The sequence below is a fragment of the Phymastichus coffea genome, unplaced genomic scaffold, assembly GCF_024137745.1.
Source record: "Phymastichus coffea isolate CEN01 unplaced genomic scaffold, Cenicafe_Pcof_1.1 PCOF00005, whole genome shotgun sequence".
In the NCBI taxonomy this organism is placed as follows: domain Eukaryota; kingdom Metazoa; phylum Arthropoda; class Insecta; order Hymenoptera; family Eulophidae; genus Phymastichus; species Phymastichus coffea.
The window spans coordinates 11251786-11267616 of NW_026706816.1; the positions used below are offsets into that span (position 1 = coordinate 11251786).

At 39.8% G+C, this 15831-nt stretch overlaps 1 protein-coding gene across 1 annotated transcript in view; it reads left to right on the plus strand.

Annotated features, from left to right (window-relative positions):
- The window catches only part of LOC131667616 (protein unc-79 homolog), a gene marked incomplete at its 3' end in the record, with an annotated part of 3688809 nt that overhangs the window by 3320443 nt on the left and 352535 nt on the right, over positions 1–15831 (plus strand). Inside the window, exon 34 of the mRNA XM_058941149.1 lies at positions 3701–3841. Coding sequence (XP_058797132.1) covers positions 3701–3841 — 141 coding nt within the window. The remainder of the gene's footprint in view (positions 1–3700; positions 3842–15831) is intronic.

Genomic DNA, 15831 nt, shown 5'->3' on the forward strand with positions numbered 1-15831 from the left:
GTATTTGGTACCATTCGACCGCAGTAGCTTCTAGCTGAGAGGGCTAAAAAAGTGACAACATACGTACACACAGACACACACACACACACACACACACACACACACACACACACACACACACACACACACACACACACACACACACACACATACGCACGAACATTTTTTTTGGGATCCGGACATTTTTTGTAATCACCATATTCGTGATCAGCGACCTCGAAAATGTGAAAAAAGTATCGTAATTTTTTTTCTTTTGTTGTAGATGAACTCACTGTCGATGGTGTATTATAAGAATTTAATGGATTTGTTCATTTAAAATAATTAGAAGCTTATAGATTCTGACTTTTGTTGTTCGCTCACCCGTTACCTATATATATGCTTTCTTGTATTTGTATTGCCTCCCGGTATTTCGTCAAGTTCTTATCTAGCTGACTTAAATTTAGTACGTTTAATTATAGATATTAGATAATAGTGACTTTTTATTTGCACGATATTTGGGTTATATAAATAAAAAAGTTATTGATGGTTCTAAGTATGTGCATTTTGGAACATCGAAGGCCCTAAAAAATACATCAATTTTGTATCTTACCATGAAATTGGTTTCACCTACCTCGATTATCATTATATTTTTCTTTGAACATATTTATTGTTTCATGAATTTAATTTCTAACAATTCATATTTGACAATATTTATTTAATTATTCTGTTTTGTCACCAATTTTGTTGTTCCACCATGATTTCAAACTGAAATAATTAAGTTTTATTATATTTCTTATTAAATAATACAATTTATAGTAATCACTATCTCTTTCTATAAATATATATAAACTTACCTGCCTATTGTATTCCAATAAATTCCTACTGATGAAATTCTTATCAATAATGCCCTCGCATAAAGGACATAATTTTTTTTCTGAATGCAGATAATATATTATCAAAACCGTAGATAATAGATATAATTATTAAATAAATACCTGGATTCCTATATAGATATAGTATATGCATGTATATTAACTTGTGAAAAATCAAATGCTTTCAATTAATAAGCAATACATTCGAATGAATCGAGCTGTATATCAAAGAAACATTGCAATCAGATTATCATGCCAAAACAAATTTAAAAATAATAAAAAATGTCAAATGAATTGATTATTCATGGTTGAAATAAACTGGATTTAACTTCTTAATACAGTACGATTTAAATTTTTCGTATACAATTTTGTTATCTCTTCGAGAAAGCATACTGCTAATGTCATTAGCAGCAAATCAATTAGCTTGGTATTTCTTCTGTTGTTGGGTTTTTTCTTTATATTATTATTTTATTTATTTTTATGGATAGATTTCTAAGACCCTCTATGTTTCTATGTTATTAATGTCCTCTATGTTATTAATATTTCTGATATCAACGGAATTCTGTATATTCTGAGACTTCTTGATGTCGGCGTACGTAGATTCTGGGATCAACATCGCGTCGGTGATTGGCTGCCAGTGTCCCTTTTTCCACCTGACCATGCGATTTCAAACACCATTTCCGCTTCTTTAAAGTCGTTGAAATTTTTAAAGGTCTTCTCGTTCTCTCTTTGCATTCGCTGCTGCAATTTACCGTAAAACTACTGCTTATTTAATCGGCGGCAAAATTCGCTAGAAAAGCTATTTCTTAAATCTTTACCCCGTGTCCTATAGATAGTAGAACCCAGTTTTTTCTATAAAAATTGTATCTAGATCCTCTCAATAGTAGTCTCTAAATACAAAGAACGAATATTTAGGACACGAGCTATTCCTAAGATAGTGGAGAGATAGATGAGTTAGAAAATTTTTTATTTGCTCAATATTTTATTGAAAATTTCACCTTTTGCTGGACACGCATGCTCTTATTCTGTACTAGTTGATGTCTTGCTTGGCTCGCTCTGCTTCTTGACTTATTTGGCTGCTTGGGTGTTTGACTTCCGTGGCTTGCTCTACTTGCTCTGCTCCTCGCTGGAAGCACGAGAAGAATTTCTGTTTTTGGGTCTTGTACAGCCTGTGGTATACTCAGGCGGGGGGGGGGGGGGGGGGGGGGGTTGGGTTAGTCTCTTTCTCAACCTCTCGATTTCGGGATGAATGGAGCAGGTGATGGCGTGCTAATTGGCTTGCTTGTCTCTTCCGATTTTTCCTCGCTTGGATTTCGGGCCCTAATTGGAATGGGGGCGAGGGAAAATCGGAGGCGCGGATACTGGAGTACAGGCCTCAGATCGCGAGATGGCTTTTCAAGTACTGTTTGCGACGAAGATTTGTTCAAAAATTTTACAATTGTTTAATAATTGAATTTGGATCAAACCTAATCAACCATACATTACTTATATATTTCTTAATACTAAGAACAATATTACAATTAAATCCGCTGAAAGGTACAGTTAATTATTAATTGTGTAGTAATAAAATATAATAAAAATAAGGCAACGCTTGTTATTTCATACGCTATATTGTACAAATTTGTGGACAGTCTATTATTATTTCAAGAATTTTAAATTATTTGCGTAGTTTTATTTATTCAAAATTTTTATCGGAGAACAAAAATTCTTATATAAATTAACTGGCCGTTTACTAGCTAATTTTTCCTAATTTCTTATAATAAAAGTTCGCCAAATAACAGAGAACTTATTAAAATTAACGTATATTTTTTTCATTTTCTTTTATTTTCCGCTTAAACTAAGCTCCGGAGCGAGAAATCGGTAAGAGGTTTTGAGGGACCAAAATTATTTGAAACACGTTGCGGAAGTTAAATTTTTATATTAAAAAAAATATATTATTAATTATAATGCTTCATTTCCATCTCGAAAGAGGGAAATACGTTGGTTAGGATAATAACAGGATGTAGTCGCAGTTTTCTGGCCCTCTTCTCTTATCGACATGTTGGCACTCTCCGAACACGTGTTCGGCGGCTGCATGCCCTTTGCATGCAAACGAGAGAGCGCGTTGGGTGAAAGAACACACGCTTACACCAATAGTGAGTACAGATTTTATTGCCGTTTGGAGACTATTAAGCCTCGGTTTTAATACTTGGAAAAATTTTTTGGAATTAAATCATATCACTCGCCATCACGTATTGAAAAAATTTTTCTAATTTTTTTTTACTGAAAAATTTTAAATGTAGTTCAATAGGATATTCGGATGACAGTGAGACAAGGAGAAGGGAGTTTATAACTTTTTCGATCAACTGCAAAACTCATCTGACTTTAAACAATGGAAAAATCTATATTGTATAATTAAGAATCCCAATACAATGGTATTTTTCTGGAAAAATCATTTCAACCTTTCGTTACACTAAAAAATAACATTATTAGAATATGAAATAAATTCATTTTAGGCTTAGCAGTACAATGCACCGCATAGAATGCTAAGCTTAGCAGTACGTTGCACTCTGAAATTTCGGTGAGTGCTGAGTTGCGTAGTTACAACTCAGCAGTGATCGGGTATAAAGGCTTCAAGTCAAGTGTTTGGCCACATAGCATCGTAAAATAAATAGCAGAGAAAAAGTTTAAACCCATTTATGATTTTCTAGGGCAACTAAGAATGACCTGTATAATATATATTTAATAAGGAAATATATCGACCTATAGAACCATATAAATAAAATAAAATTAACACACAAATAGATAAATATATTGTTGCTTTATTTCAGTATCAATTTTCAAATAGTTTATATTCAATTATCTTCTAGTTGTTCCGAATGCGGCTTGTCCAAGGAAGAATATTCTGATGAAGAAGTTGGGTTATTCATAATTGTACTTGGAACATTCGTTCATCGCGAAGCTTGTTTAGCAGCACCTTTCATACCAGAAATACTTAAGATAATAACAAAGTAAGTTTTAAGTACAATTTCTCTAATTAATTCGGCTCAAGTTATTCTAGCTTCGTCGTTCTTGGATATTGTTGAATCAATATTTATCAAGATAATAATTTTAAGATAATAATTATAACTTTTTAATCTCATAACAATGCGAGTAAAAAGTAATTTAACTGCCAGTATAAATTTTATTTCCTTACTTTCTCTAGTTTACTATAAAGTTTTAGATACATGACTATTTATAACGTTTCCAAATGGTACAACCGCTTTTTTACTTAATGACATACGATATTATGTATGGAATGATAGTTATGAAACATCATCGCGAAGTTGTAAAGGATGAGCTAAGTTTTAAACTAGTTTAAGAGAATTCCGAGTGGCGGGACTCACTTTACTACTTTTTTTTCTATAGCTTATTCCGTCAATTCCTGCGGTGGCTCAGCGGGCCCTCCGCCTGGTTCTGTCTGACGGTTTCCATGTGAACATCGAGAATGTATCTGAAGTACCGTTCACTGTCACTCATACCGCAGAAGTTAAGAGGGATCGAGAGAATGTTTCGGTTTTTCAAATTAGATCAATTTCAATTCAGATCTCGCTGTAAGACCGAAGCACGAAGGGATACCGTCGTCCTCGTGATGATTTGGCTTCTCTTAAGTGTTAATGAATGTGATGCCTGCGTCTTCTTCGTGGTGTTCTCCCCAGCGAAGGGCCTCTTTCTACACAGGCTAATAAACCTTATTGCGTCAGACTATTGAATTCTGCTACTAGCTCTACTTTATTAAGTCAAGGAGCCCGTGAGAGATCTACTTAATGACTACTTGCCGCGGCCTACTCGCAGTCACAGGCGTGCTCTTTCTCTCTCATCCTCTCTTAACCTACTTCTTTTTAGACGGTATACGATGCAACGCTTATCGGTCGTGCATCGCATTCCTGCCTATACCTGCATAGTAGGCGCGTGCCTTCTCTCTCCATCTCTCTCTCTCTCTCTATCTCTTTTTTTCGCTTTCTCCTTCGCTGCTTATTCGGGGTATCTACATTCAGATAAAACTATATGTGTGGGATACGGATGATCTCCACAATAACCCCCCCCTCCCCAGGTCATATCAAAGTCAATGTTGCGTTTTCGATTGGAACCTGTATCTTTGACTAGAGATTCAAATTCTGCATGAAATTCTACCTTCAAATGATATTTTCTAATTGAATGATGAATCTCTGGTACCCTTATTTTCACACTTTCTAGCATATTTCGGGCTGTTTCTTGATTTCCACTGATTTAAACATCTACGGGGCTCGATAACGTGTGAACTCACATAGTTAAAACTGGCTTTCAGCTACTTATATTCAGTGCTTAAGCCTTCCAACCATCTGTAAGGTCTTACAGCCCCTAGGAAAGAGTTTTTATGTTTAAAGACTCAGCTAGTTAAGGCACGGTCGTGGAGAGATCCAACCAGTTCTGGCTAGATCCTGTAGAGGTTCAGCAAGTTAGCTTAATAATATTTTGTAGCAATTGATTTAATTATGAATCACATGTTAAAGTATCCACCATTATTTTCTAAGCACAATTGCAATTGATGGCAAAAATTATTCTGCACATTTCTAAGTATTTGAGGAGTTATTGCTTGGCACGTTGTTGTAATTCTATCTCTTATGTTCTCTGGTATTATTGAAGGTTGTCGGTGGCTGCAATCACGACGCTCTCAGGAAGCTCGATTATGGTCCGCTTAGCAAAAACATAAATGATGCACATAGTGCACCATATGGCCCGCCGCGAGGCTGGCCAGGTCATTTTGTGCAAAAATCTTTTGTCAAAGCGGCGGACAGTAATTGTCTTCCTCAACAGAGAATGGAGAATTCTCAAACAAACAACTCGTTGTTTTGGGAGAGGATATCGTAAACTTCTCTTTCCTGTACGGGCATATGCAAATGCAAATGCTGAAGTACAAAATGCGTCACCGATTGTACTCGACAAGCAACTAATGCTAGTCGACCCGAAGTGAATGCAATGTGTATTTGAACGAAGACTTGCAATCACAAGTGCGGATGTGTGTACCTTCACGTGGTGGGGCTGAAAACTGTCTCTGTAAAGAAACAGTAGGCAAAACATACAATGCTTGCCCCTAGGGCAAAAGGCCAACCGGCCAAACAAAAAAAAATAAATAAATAAATAAATAACACGGACCATGACAACACGTGGTGAGGTGCGGCCTGTAAACGCCCAAACATTCAACGCGAACCATGCACTAAATGCCCATCAAATCCAGTGCTGCTAAAGGTGAATACAGGCTAAGACGATAGAAAAGGCGAAAACCCGACATGCTCACTCAAGTGCTACTTTGGTTGCAATTCGTTAAACACCTAACCCTGACCAAGACGAGGTTTGATTAATATCAAACCTAGCGTGAAGTTAAACACGCCGGTACATTCGTAAGTAGTATTAAGTTATATTAAAATCAAATTAGTTTTAAGCAGTTAACAATAATTTAAGCAGTAATATAAGCAGTAGTATTAAGAATAGGATTAAGAAAAGTTACCAATCAAAAATTAAAATTAAAAATTAAAGATTTTAAAATTATTAAATCAAATCAAATCAAATCAAATCAAATAAAAGAAAAGAAATAAAATCAAAATAATTAAATAATCTAACAACAAGTTAGAAAGCTAGGAAAATAATTAGCTCAATCAATTAATTGTAAATATAAGAGTCATGGAAAACCATGGGGAAACTCGATAAGGTAACGAACGAAGCTCAAGTCAATACGCACAAACATACTCACTGCTCACACTCGAATGCCACTCGCTTAATTTGAACGCGCACGTTAACGCCAGAACTAATAATCGAAACGCCATTAGCGATTCTAAGGAGAAAATATATAACTAGACATTGCGTTGTACCTCGAAAGCAATATGGTCAACCATTCTAGGTATAGAAAAGCGAGGAAACGTAAGCAGGAGGCGACCGTTGAGAAATCAGAGCATTGCTCTAAAACTCCGGCGTCAACTCAGTTTCCTTCGCAACCAAACAATTTAGATGAAAGCAAAGACGATTGTCCACCAGTTAAGAGGTTTAATTCGAACACACAGCAAAACCTCGAACTGGACCGGAAAGTGAGGATCATACAACTGAACCTCAACAAAAGGCAAGTAGCCAACGATGAGCTCGGAGAAATCATGACAGACAGAAATCTTGATATACAGGTGGCACTGGTTCAAGAGCCATACCACTGGAATAACGCAATTTCAGGTATGGGCAGTATCGCAGCCATTCACGGAGCCAAAAAAAGGCGAAACGATTCAAGCTGCGATACTCTACAATCCGCACAAGGTCACTGCTACCAAGATTTCTAATCTGGGTGACTCCCACTGTGTTTGTGCACAAGTAGTCGGAGCCTTTGGCGAAATTTATTTCATAAGCGTCTACTGCCAGTTCAGCCACAGCAGTTGAAAGGCAAAAGAGTCTTAGTTGGAATGGATGCAAATGCCAAGTCAAAGATCTGGTCTAACACACAGGACAAGGATGGAATAGTCATTGAAGAATTCATAGACCAATTCGGGCTAATAGTGGCCAACAGGAGGAGCCAACTTCCAACGTGCCGTAGTACGAGGGATGAGACGGACATCGATGTAACTTTACAGACATCAAATCTGTTAAACCTCTTGGCTAGCTGGGCGGTGAAAGAATGGACCATCAGTGGCCACAGGCCCATAGTAATCGAACTGTATTTTGCCTCACAACCAGCCAAACTCATACGAACAGAAGAAACATTATAATCAAGGTTCAATATAAGTAAAGCTGATTGGGAGAAATTCGGGAGACTTTGTAAATTCGAGAAAAAGAACCTATCTGAGCTCCCTTTAGAAACCTCTGAAGACATTGAAACATATGTTTCAAAATTTGAAGAGCTTCTAATAAGGACAGTAAAGGACTCTATTCCATCAAAAATGAGAAGAACGCGCTCTCAACCCTGGTGGAATCCTGACTTGCGAAGTAAGAAGCGAGCGATACAAGGACAACGCAAAATCGACGCTCTAAAAGACAAGGAAGGACCGAATAGAAAACAAAGGAAAGCCCTCCAGAGATTACTTAGAAAATTAAGTCAAATGAATTCCGATTATGCAACGGCTATTAAAAGAGCCAAAAGCAACAGCTGGCGAGATTTCTGTACTACTGAAAGCGAAAAGAATGCTTGGGCGTATCCATACAAACGAACATCCAATAAAGTCAGATTCTCAAAAGCGATGTGCACGGTTAACCGTAATGGTTCAGTCACAAAAGACTGGAAAGAAACAAACATAGCTCTACTAGAAGGACTAATGCCTGATGACGACTCAAGCTGCGAAAACGATGCACATGCAAAGATTCGCAGAGATATGCGGGAGGTTCCAGTAACCGGCGACGCAACGCCTTTCCTAACAAGGGAAGTTGAAATGGCTCTTAAAGCGAACAAGGCAGGGAAATCACCAGGCAAAGATAAAATAGAGTCAGAAATGCTTGTTAATGCAAAACCGTTACACCAGGAACTGACGCGATTTTTCAACGCCTGTTTAAAATACGGAATGTTCCCTAGAAGATGGAAAAGTGGAATGTTAATCACGTTACTCAAAGGGGTTGAAAACCCCGAGAACGAGATTAAATCATATAGACTATCATATGTCTACTCCCTATAGCTGGAAAGACACTCGAGAGGCTTGTGATTCAAAGAATATCGAACATTCTAAACAGCTCGGACTGGTCTTCAGAGGATGAATTTGGCTTTAAGGCAAACAGATCAACAGAGGATGCCATTAGAAGACTATATGAAATAGTAGAAGAGGCAGAATCTGATTCGTCGACCAAGTACGTAGCCGCTATTCCAGTGAACGTGTCAGGAGCATTCGATGCCTTATGGTGGCCAAGCCTTCTTTCCCAATTGAAAGTAAGAAATTGTCCGAAGAATGTCTATAAGCTGCTCCAGAGTCACTTCAGTGATCGAGAAGTGAGCATATATGCTCACTTCGAAGAAACACTAAAAACCGTGATAAAAGGGTACCCTCAGGGTTCAGTATTTAGACCGGTAGGCTGGAACGTCATCTTCGACAAACCACTCCGGGCAATCAGGGATGCGGATACGAAGTACTAGCCTACACAGACGATGTGCTTCCTATCGTTAAGGCAAAGTCACGCATTGATTTTGAAAGACAAGCCCAAGAAATCATTAATATAATGACGGATTGGTGGAAGTCTGACAAAATTAACTTGGCAGTACAAAAGTCAGCACTAATATGGCTAAAAGGCCAACTAAGCGAGAATAGGAACCCTACAGGCAAAATTGGGAAAGACAACATTAGAACGTACAAAACAGTCAAGTACCTAGAAATCACGATCTCGAAGGGCTTCCAATTGGGAGAACATATTTGAAACGTAGTTCAAGACTGTAATAACACCTATTTCGAGCTAAGTAAAATAGCAAAAGCGAACTGTGGCCTAAAATTCAATTCCATGAAAGAGATATATAATGGCTTCCTACTATCGAAAGTTATATATACCGCTGCGGGCTGGTGGCAAAAGACTAACATCAAACAGTAATCTGCGTTAGAAAGATTGCAGCGATCAGTTCTTTGCAAAACGCTCAAAGCCTACAAATCGATCTCTCATGAAGCGGCTCACGTGCTTGTAGCCTCCCGACCAATAGCTCTCGAGCTTGACGCGAGAGTTGCAAAGTACAAATGCACGGCAACCGAATAAAATCGGAGGAACTTCGATCGGGCAGACTAAAAATCTCAAAAGCCATACAACTCATCTATGATGAAATCGAAAGGGTATGGCAGGAGAGATGGCAGTCAGCCACAAATGGCAGGAGAACGTACTGCTACTTCCCAGTAATCAAGGATAGATTAAAGAAGAGGTGGCTAAATCCCAATCATTAAACAGTACAGTTCATGACTGGACATGGTGCTTTGAAGACTTTGCTAGAAAAGTCATAGAGCCCAGGGAAGGAGCACCTATAACAAAGAAAAAGCGCAGAAAGATAGTTACAATTTATGGTAGAAAGACGCCGCCTCTTGCAAGGTCCCTAACCAAAGGACAAAAACTCTCAGGATAATCTAATTTTAAACCTAAACAAGCTTATAAAGCTTGAAATTCGAACGATAATTTTGAACATCAAACTTCAGAACTAAATTCTGAAGTTCGATAATTTGAACGCGAATTACCATATTTAACCTAATGTCGGAGTTTTTATTTGAATGCGTGGCATGACCGGCATGAATACTGAAAACTGCCTGGGAAGTCGCCTTGTCGGCTAAACGAGACCCCGCCCTGACCTAACAGCTAGTGTATGCGTTCTTTCACACTTTTCCGTTTTGAGGATGGCATATCGTAATCAAACATTACCACCCTTCTCTCTGGGCGCCAATAGGTTGGCATAGCCCACTGTCTTTCACTCCTTCGCTTTCAAACACTTTGGAGTTCCGGAAGTCAAGTTTGCTACGACATCCCTGACGCACACAGCGAGTCGGAGCCTTTTTGATCTAAGGCGGTGATCTCCTCGAAAGGAGTACCGATTTTTTCACTGTTCGACGCTCAGGGAGAGCGGAATTAAAGGCTTGACCCTCGGTTTGAGTGCGACGGGACTCTAGTTGCCCCAACGTCTGCCACGTTGGAAGCACGCAGCATACAAATCTTACGAGATTTGCCTGACCTGGTACCACTACCCCGCAGAGGCCAACCCAATTTGGGGTGTCATAAGAGAGATTCAGCTAGGACAGCCAGAGGAGATTCCTAAGACGATCAACCAGCTAAACCTCCCCTCCTGGGCTCGCGTAAGAAAAACATCCCACCCTGGGTACCTGTATTAAGGGATTTCTCCCACGACTCACAGGTCCATCGCTTCGACATGCCGGGGCACGTCTTCCCATTGCGTTTCGGTCATCCCCGCTCACGCTGGTGGGTATCCATCATTCGAAAGGTTGTTTCCCAGTTTTCGCTCTAACTTCGGGTCTCGCTTTCTAAGGAATGGCTTTTATGACGGGCTGATACTGGTATTTGGTATCTTTCGATTTTATGTTTCAACTTCTAGGTCAAGGCGGGGTCTCGTCTTGCCGACAAGACGATTCCCCAGGCAATTCTCAGTATTCGTGCCGGTTATGCCGCTCATTCAATCAAACTCCGACAGTTAGGCTAGATCGGGTGTTATAATTCGCTTTCAAGTTATCGAACTCCAGAATTCGATTTCGAAGCTCGATGTTCAAAAATTATTGCTCAAAAATTTCAAGCTTTATAAGCTTGTCTTCGGTCAAAAATTAGATTATTGCGCGAGTTTTTGTCTTTTGGTTAGGGACCTCGTAAGTGGCGGCGCCTTTCTACTGTAGTTGGTAACTACTTTTCTGCGCTTTCTATTTGTTAAAGGTGCTCCTTCCCTGGGCTCTATGACTTTTCTAGCAAAGTCTTCAAAGACTCTGTAGATTTTCCTGCTGGATACTAGGGCCGTTTCCGGGCAGGGCCATATGTTGCCCTCTTCTTCAACGGCCTCTATTAATGGCTTTCTTAATTCCCTTAATTATTCGCAGTTAAAAAGAATATGACTTTCGCTTTCTATTTCTCCACAGCTACACAGTTGGTCTTCGCAAAATCCTCTTTTATGGAGGTGTTTGGGCCGGAATGCACGTCGCAAGGTCAGTTTTGCCCAAATTTATTTTGGCCTACTGCATAACAGGAGGTCGTGACGTCACTCGGAGAGAATTTGCACCGGTTTCACCTAAGGGTCAACGATTGTCCATAAACTTGTTTTCTGTTTTGCTTCCTGTTTTTTAATGATTTAATAACACTTTTGTTTTCTTCTTTTGTATTCCTATTTTTGCTACTTGTTCCAACTCGCTTGGTGAAGTCAGCAAACAGGCTACTACGTCCTCTGCAGACTTCAAGAGGGCAGCACTTCTCAGCGAGCATGATGGTTTTCGTCAGCGATCGCAGAGGTGGGAGTAATTTTGGTACCCCTTCCATAGACCCATTCACTGGAGTAGGAGACGGCGTCGAGGCGCTCACCGGAGTTGATGCCTGAGAGACGGACGAGCTGACCAACCAGTTCTGTTCCTGATCACCAACGGATCGGTCATCTGTACTTCCGGCTCTCGACACGGCGGTGATAGTGAGTTCTCGGTGTGTCTATCACTGGGGTGTGCAGCGCTTGCCCCCTCTTCTCCCCTGAGATCTGGTCGAACAACCAGCGAACGCTCCAGCATCTGCTTCACAACGATTCCTCCGGCAACTGTCCCTGCTCATCTTCGTGACGACCCTGGCGCCTGATCACCTGATGTGACAGTGATTTGTCTGGTTGCTCGTGTCAGGCAGCGCTGTCGTCCCCAGGTTGGAAGCCTCTCAGTCTGGCAAGGAGATCGGGGTTGGCGTTCGCATCTGGGTGATTCTCACGGGAGAGCCTTTCTATCATCTCCGTGCGGTCTCGCGAATTCGGGGAAGTGTTTTTCATTTATTTAATTATACTCTCTTCATTGTATAAAGTAAAGGTGAATAAATCTGGATATTCTGTACGACGGTGACATCTCCCATATCAGCGACCCTATCACTCCTCGATCAAATCGGCATTTCCTAGCGAGCGTGATTTCTTTAGAAGAAACCGATCGACTAAAAATAACCTCGCGAACAGGAGGTATGACTTAAAAGCATCATTTCCAGTCATAAACTGTACTGTGTAGTGATTGGGATTTAGCCACCTCTTCTTTAATCTATCCCTGATTTCTAGGAAATAGCAGTACGTTCTCCTGCCATTTATGGCTGACTGCCATCTCTCCTGCCATACCCTTTCGATTTCATCTTCGATGAGTTGTGTGGCTTTCGAGATTTTTAGTCTACCCGAACGAAGTTCCTCCGATTTTATTCGGATACCGTGCATTCTTATCGATTTCCCTTTTCTGACGCAGTATTTTGCAACTCTCGCGTCGAGCTTGAGAGCTATTGGTCGGGAGGCTGCAAGCACTTGCGCCGCTTCATGAGAGATCGATTTATAGGCTTTGAGTGTTTTGCAAAGGACCGATCGCTGCAATCTTTCTAATGCAGATTGCTGTTTGATGTTGATACTTTGCCACCAGCCCGCAGCGGCATATGTAACTTTCGATAGTAGGAAGCCATTATATATCTCTTTCAAAGAATTGGATTTAAGGCCCCAGCTTACTTTTGCTATTTTACTTAGCTCGAAATAGGTGCTATTGCAGTCTTGAATCACGTTACGAATATGTTCTTCCAATCGGAAGCCTTTCGAAATTGTAATTCCTAGGTACTTGACTGTTTTGTGCGTTCTAATGTTGTCTTTCCCAATTTTGACTGTAGGGTTCCTATTCTCGCTTAGTTGGCCTTTTAGCCATATTAGTGCTGACTTTTGTACTGCCAAGTTAATTTTGTCAGACTTCCACCAATCCGTCATTATATTAATGATTTCTTGGGCTTGTCTTTCAAAATCAATGCGTGACTTTGCCTTAACGATAGGAAGCACATCGTCTGCGTAGGCTAGTACTTCGTATCCTGCATCCCTAATTGCCCGGAGTTGTTTGTCAAAGATGACGTCCCGACCTACCGGTCCAAATACTGAACCCTGAGGGTACCCCTTCGTCACTGTTTTCAGTGTTTCTTCAAAGTGAGCATATATGCCCACTTCTCGATCACTGAAGTAACTCTGGAGGAGCTTGTATATGTTCCTCGGGCAGTTTCTTTCTTTTAATTGGGAGAGCAGGCTTGGCCACCATAAGGCATCGAATGCTCCTGACACGTTCACTGGAATAGCGGCTACGTTCTTGGTCGACGAATCAGATTCTGCCTCTTCTACTATTTCATATAGTCTTCTAATGGCATCCTCTGTTGATCTATTTGCCTTAAAGCCAAATTCATCCTCTGAAGACCAGTCCGAGCTGTTTAGAATGTTCGATGTTCTTTGAATCACAAGCCTCTCGAGTGTCTTCCCAGCTATAGGGAGTAGACATATGATAGTCTATATGATTTAATCTCGTTCTCGGGGTTTTCAACCCCTTTGAGTAACGTGATTAACATTCCACTTTTCCATCTTCTAGGGAACATTCCGTATTTTAAACAGGCGTTGAAAAATCGTGTCAGTTCCTGGTGTAATGGTTTTGCATTAACAAGCATTTCTGACTCTATTTTATCTTTGCCTGGTGATTTCCCTGCCTTGTTCACTTTAACGGCCATTTTAACTTCCCTTGTTAGGAAAGACGTTACGTCGCCGGTTACTGGAACCTCCCGCATATCTCTGCGAATCTTTGCATGTGTATCATTTTCGCAGCTTGGGTCGTCATCAGGCATTAATCTTCTAGAAGAGCCATGCTTGTTTCTTTCCAGTCTTTTGTCACTGAACTATTACGGTTAACCGTGCACATTGCTTTTGAGATTCTGACTTTATTTGATGCTCGTTTATATGGATACGCCCAAGCATTCCTTTCGCTTTCAATAGTGCAGAAATCTCTCCAGCTGTTGCTTTTGGCTCTTTTAATAGCCGTTGCATATTCAGATTTCATTTGACTCAATTTTTCAAGTGATCTCTGGAGGGCTTTCCTTTGTTTTTTATTCGGTCCTTCTTTGTCTTTCAGAGCGACGATTTTGCGTTGTTTTTGTATCGCTCTTACTTCGCAAGTCAGGATTCCACCAAGGTTGAGAGCGCGTTCTTCTCTTTTTTGATAGAATAGAGTCCTTTGCTGCCCTTATTAAAACCTCTTAAAGTTTTGAAACATATGTTTCAATGTCTTTAGAGGTTTTTAAAGGGAGCTTAGCTAGGTTCTCTTTCTCGAATTTACAAAGTCTCCCGAATTTCTCCCAATCAGCTTTTCTCATGTTGAGCCTTGGTTCTAATGTTTCTTCGGTTCGTATGAGTCTGGCTGGTTGTGAGGCAAAATCCAGTTCGATCACTATGGGTCTGAGGTCACTGGTGGTCCATTCTTTCACCGCCCAGCTAGCCAAGAGGTTTGACAGATTTGGTGTATATAAAGTTATATCAATATCCGTTTCGCCCCTCATACTACAGGGCGAATACATTTTCGGGCCCAGTTCAGGGTTTTGTGGTGCGTTCAAGTTAAACCTCTTAATTGGTGGGCATTCGTCTTTGCTTTCGTCAAGATTGTTTGGTTGGGAAGGAAACTGAGTTGGCACCAGAGTATTAGAGCAGTGCTCTGGTTTCTCAACGGTCGCCTCCTGCTTACGTTTCCTCGCTTTATTATACCTAGAATGGTTGACCATATCGCTTTCAAGGTACAACGCAATGTCTAGTTATATATTTCCTCCTTTGAGATCGCTGCTGGCGATTCTAGAGGGTGGCTTTCGATTTTAGTTCTGGCGTTAACGTGCGCGTTCAATTAAGCGAGTGGCGTTCGAGTGCGAGCAGTGAGTACTTGTGTGTGTTGACTTGAGCTTCGTTAGTTACCTTGTCGGGTTTCTCCATGGTTTCCCATGGCTCTTATATTTACAATTGATTGATTAAGCTAGTTATTTTTCTAGCTTTTTAATCTGTTATTAGATTATCTGTTTTGATTTTATTTCTTTTGATTTGATTTAGTAATTTTAAATCTATAGTTTTAATCTGTAATCTTTAACCTTTTGCGGCACAGTGGGAATACGTATTCTCACCTTTTTTCATAGCATTTTTTGCAAATTTGGAATAGTTTTTGATGAATTTACCCTGAGTTTTTTGTTGTTTTACGATTATAGGATGATATACAATTGAAATTTACGTCAATTGGTGCCACAACTTTTATTAATTTGTTAATATTGTTAAACAAAGACGAAAAAACAGCCCTATTTATAAACAAAATTCATTATTGAAGAAACTTTCAGTTATAATTTTACGAAAATTTATACAAAAGAGTTTTTGGGATGGCTAATCACGATTCTAAACTCAGAATTTTGAAATTTAAAATGGCGGATCCAAGATGACGGCATAAATTCAGTGTATATTTTTTATTTCATCGAAAATTTGTATACAAGGGTTTTTGGGATCGCTGATCACAATGTTGAA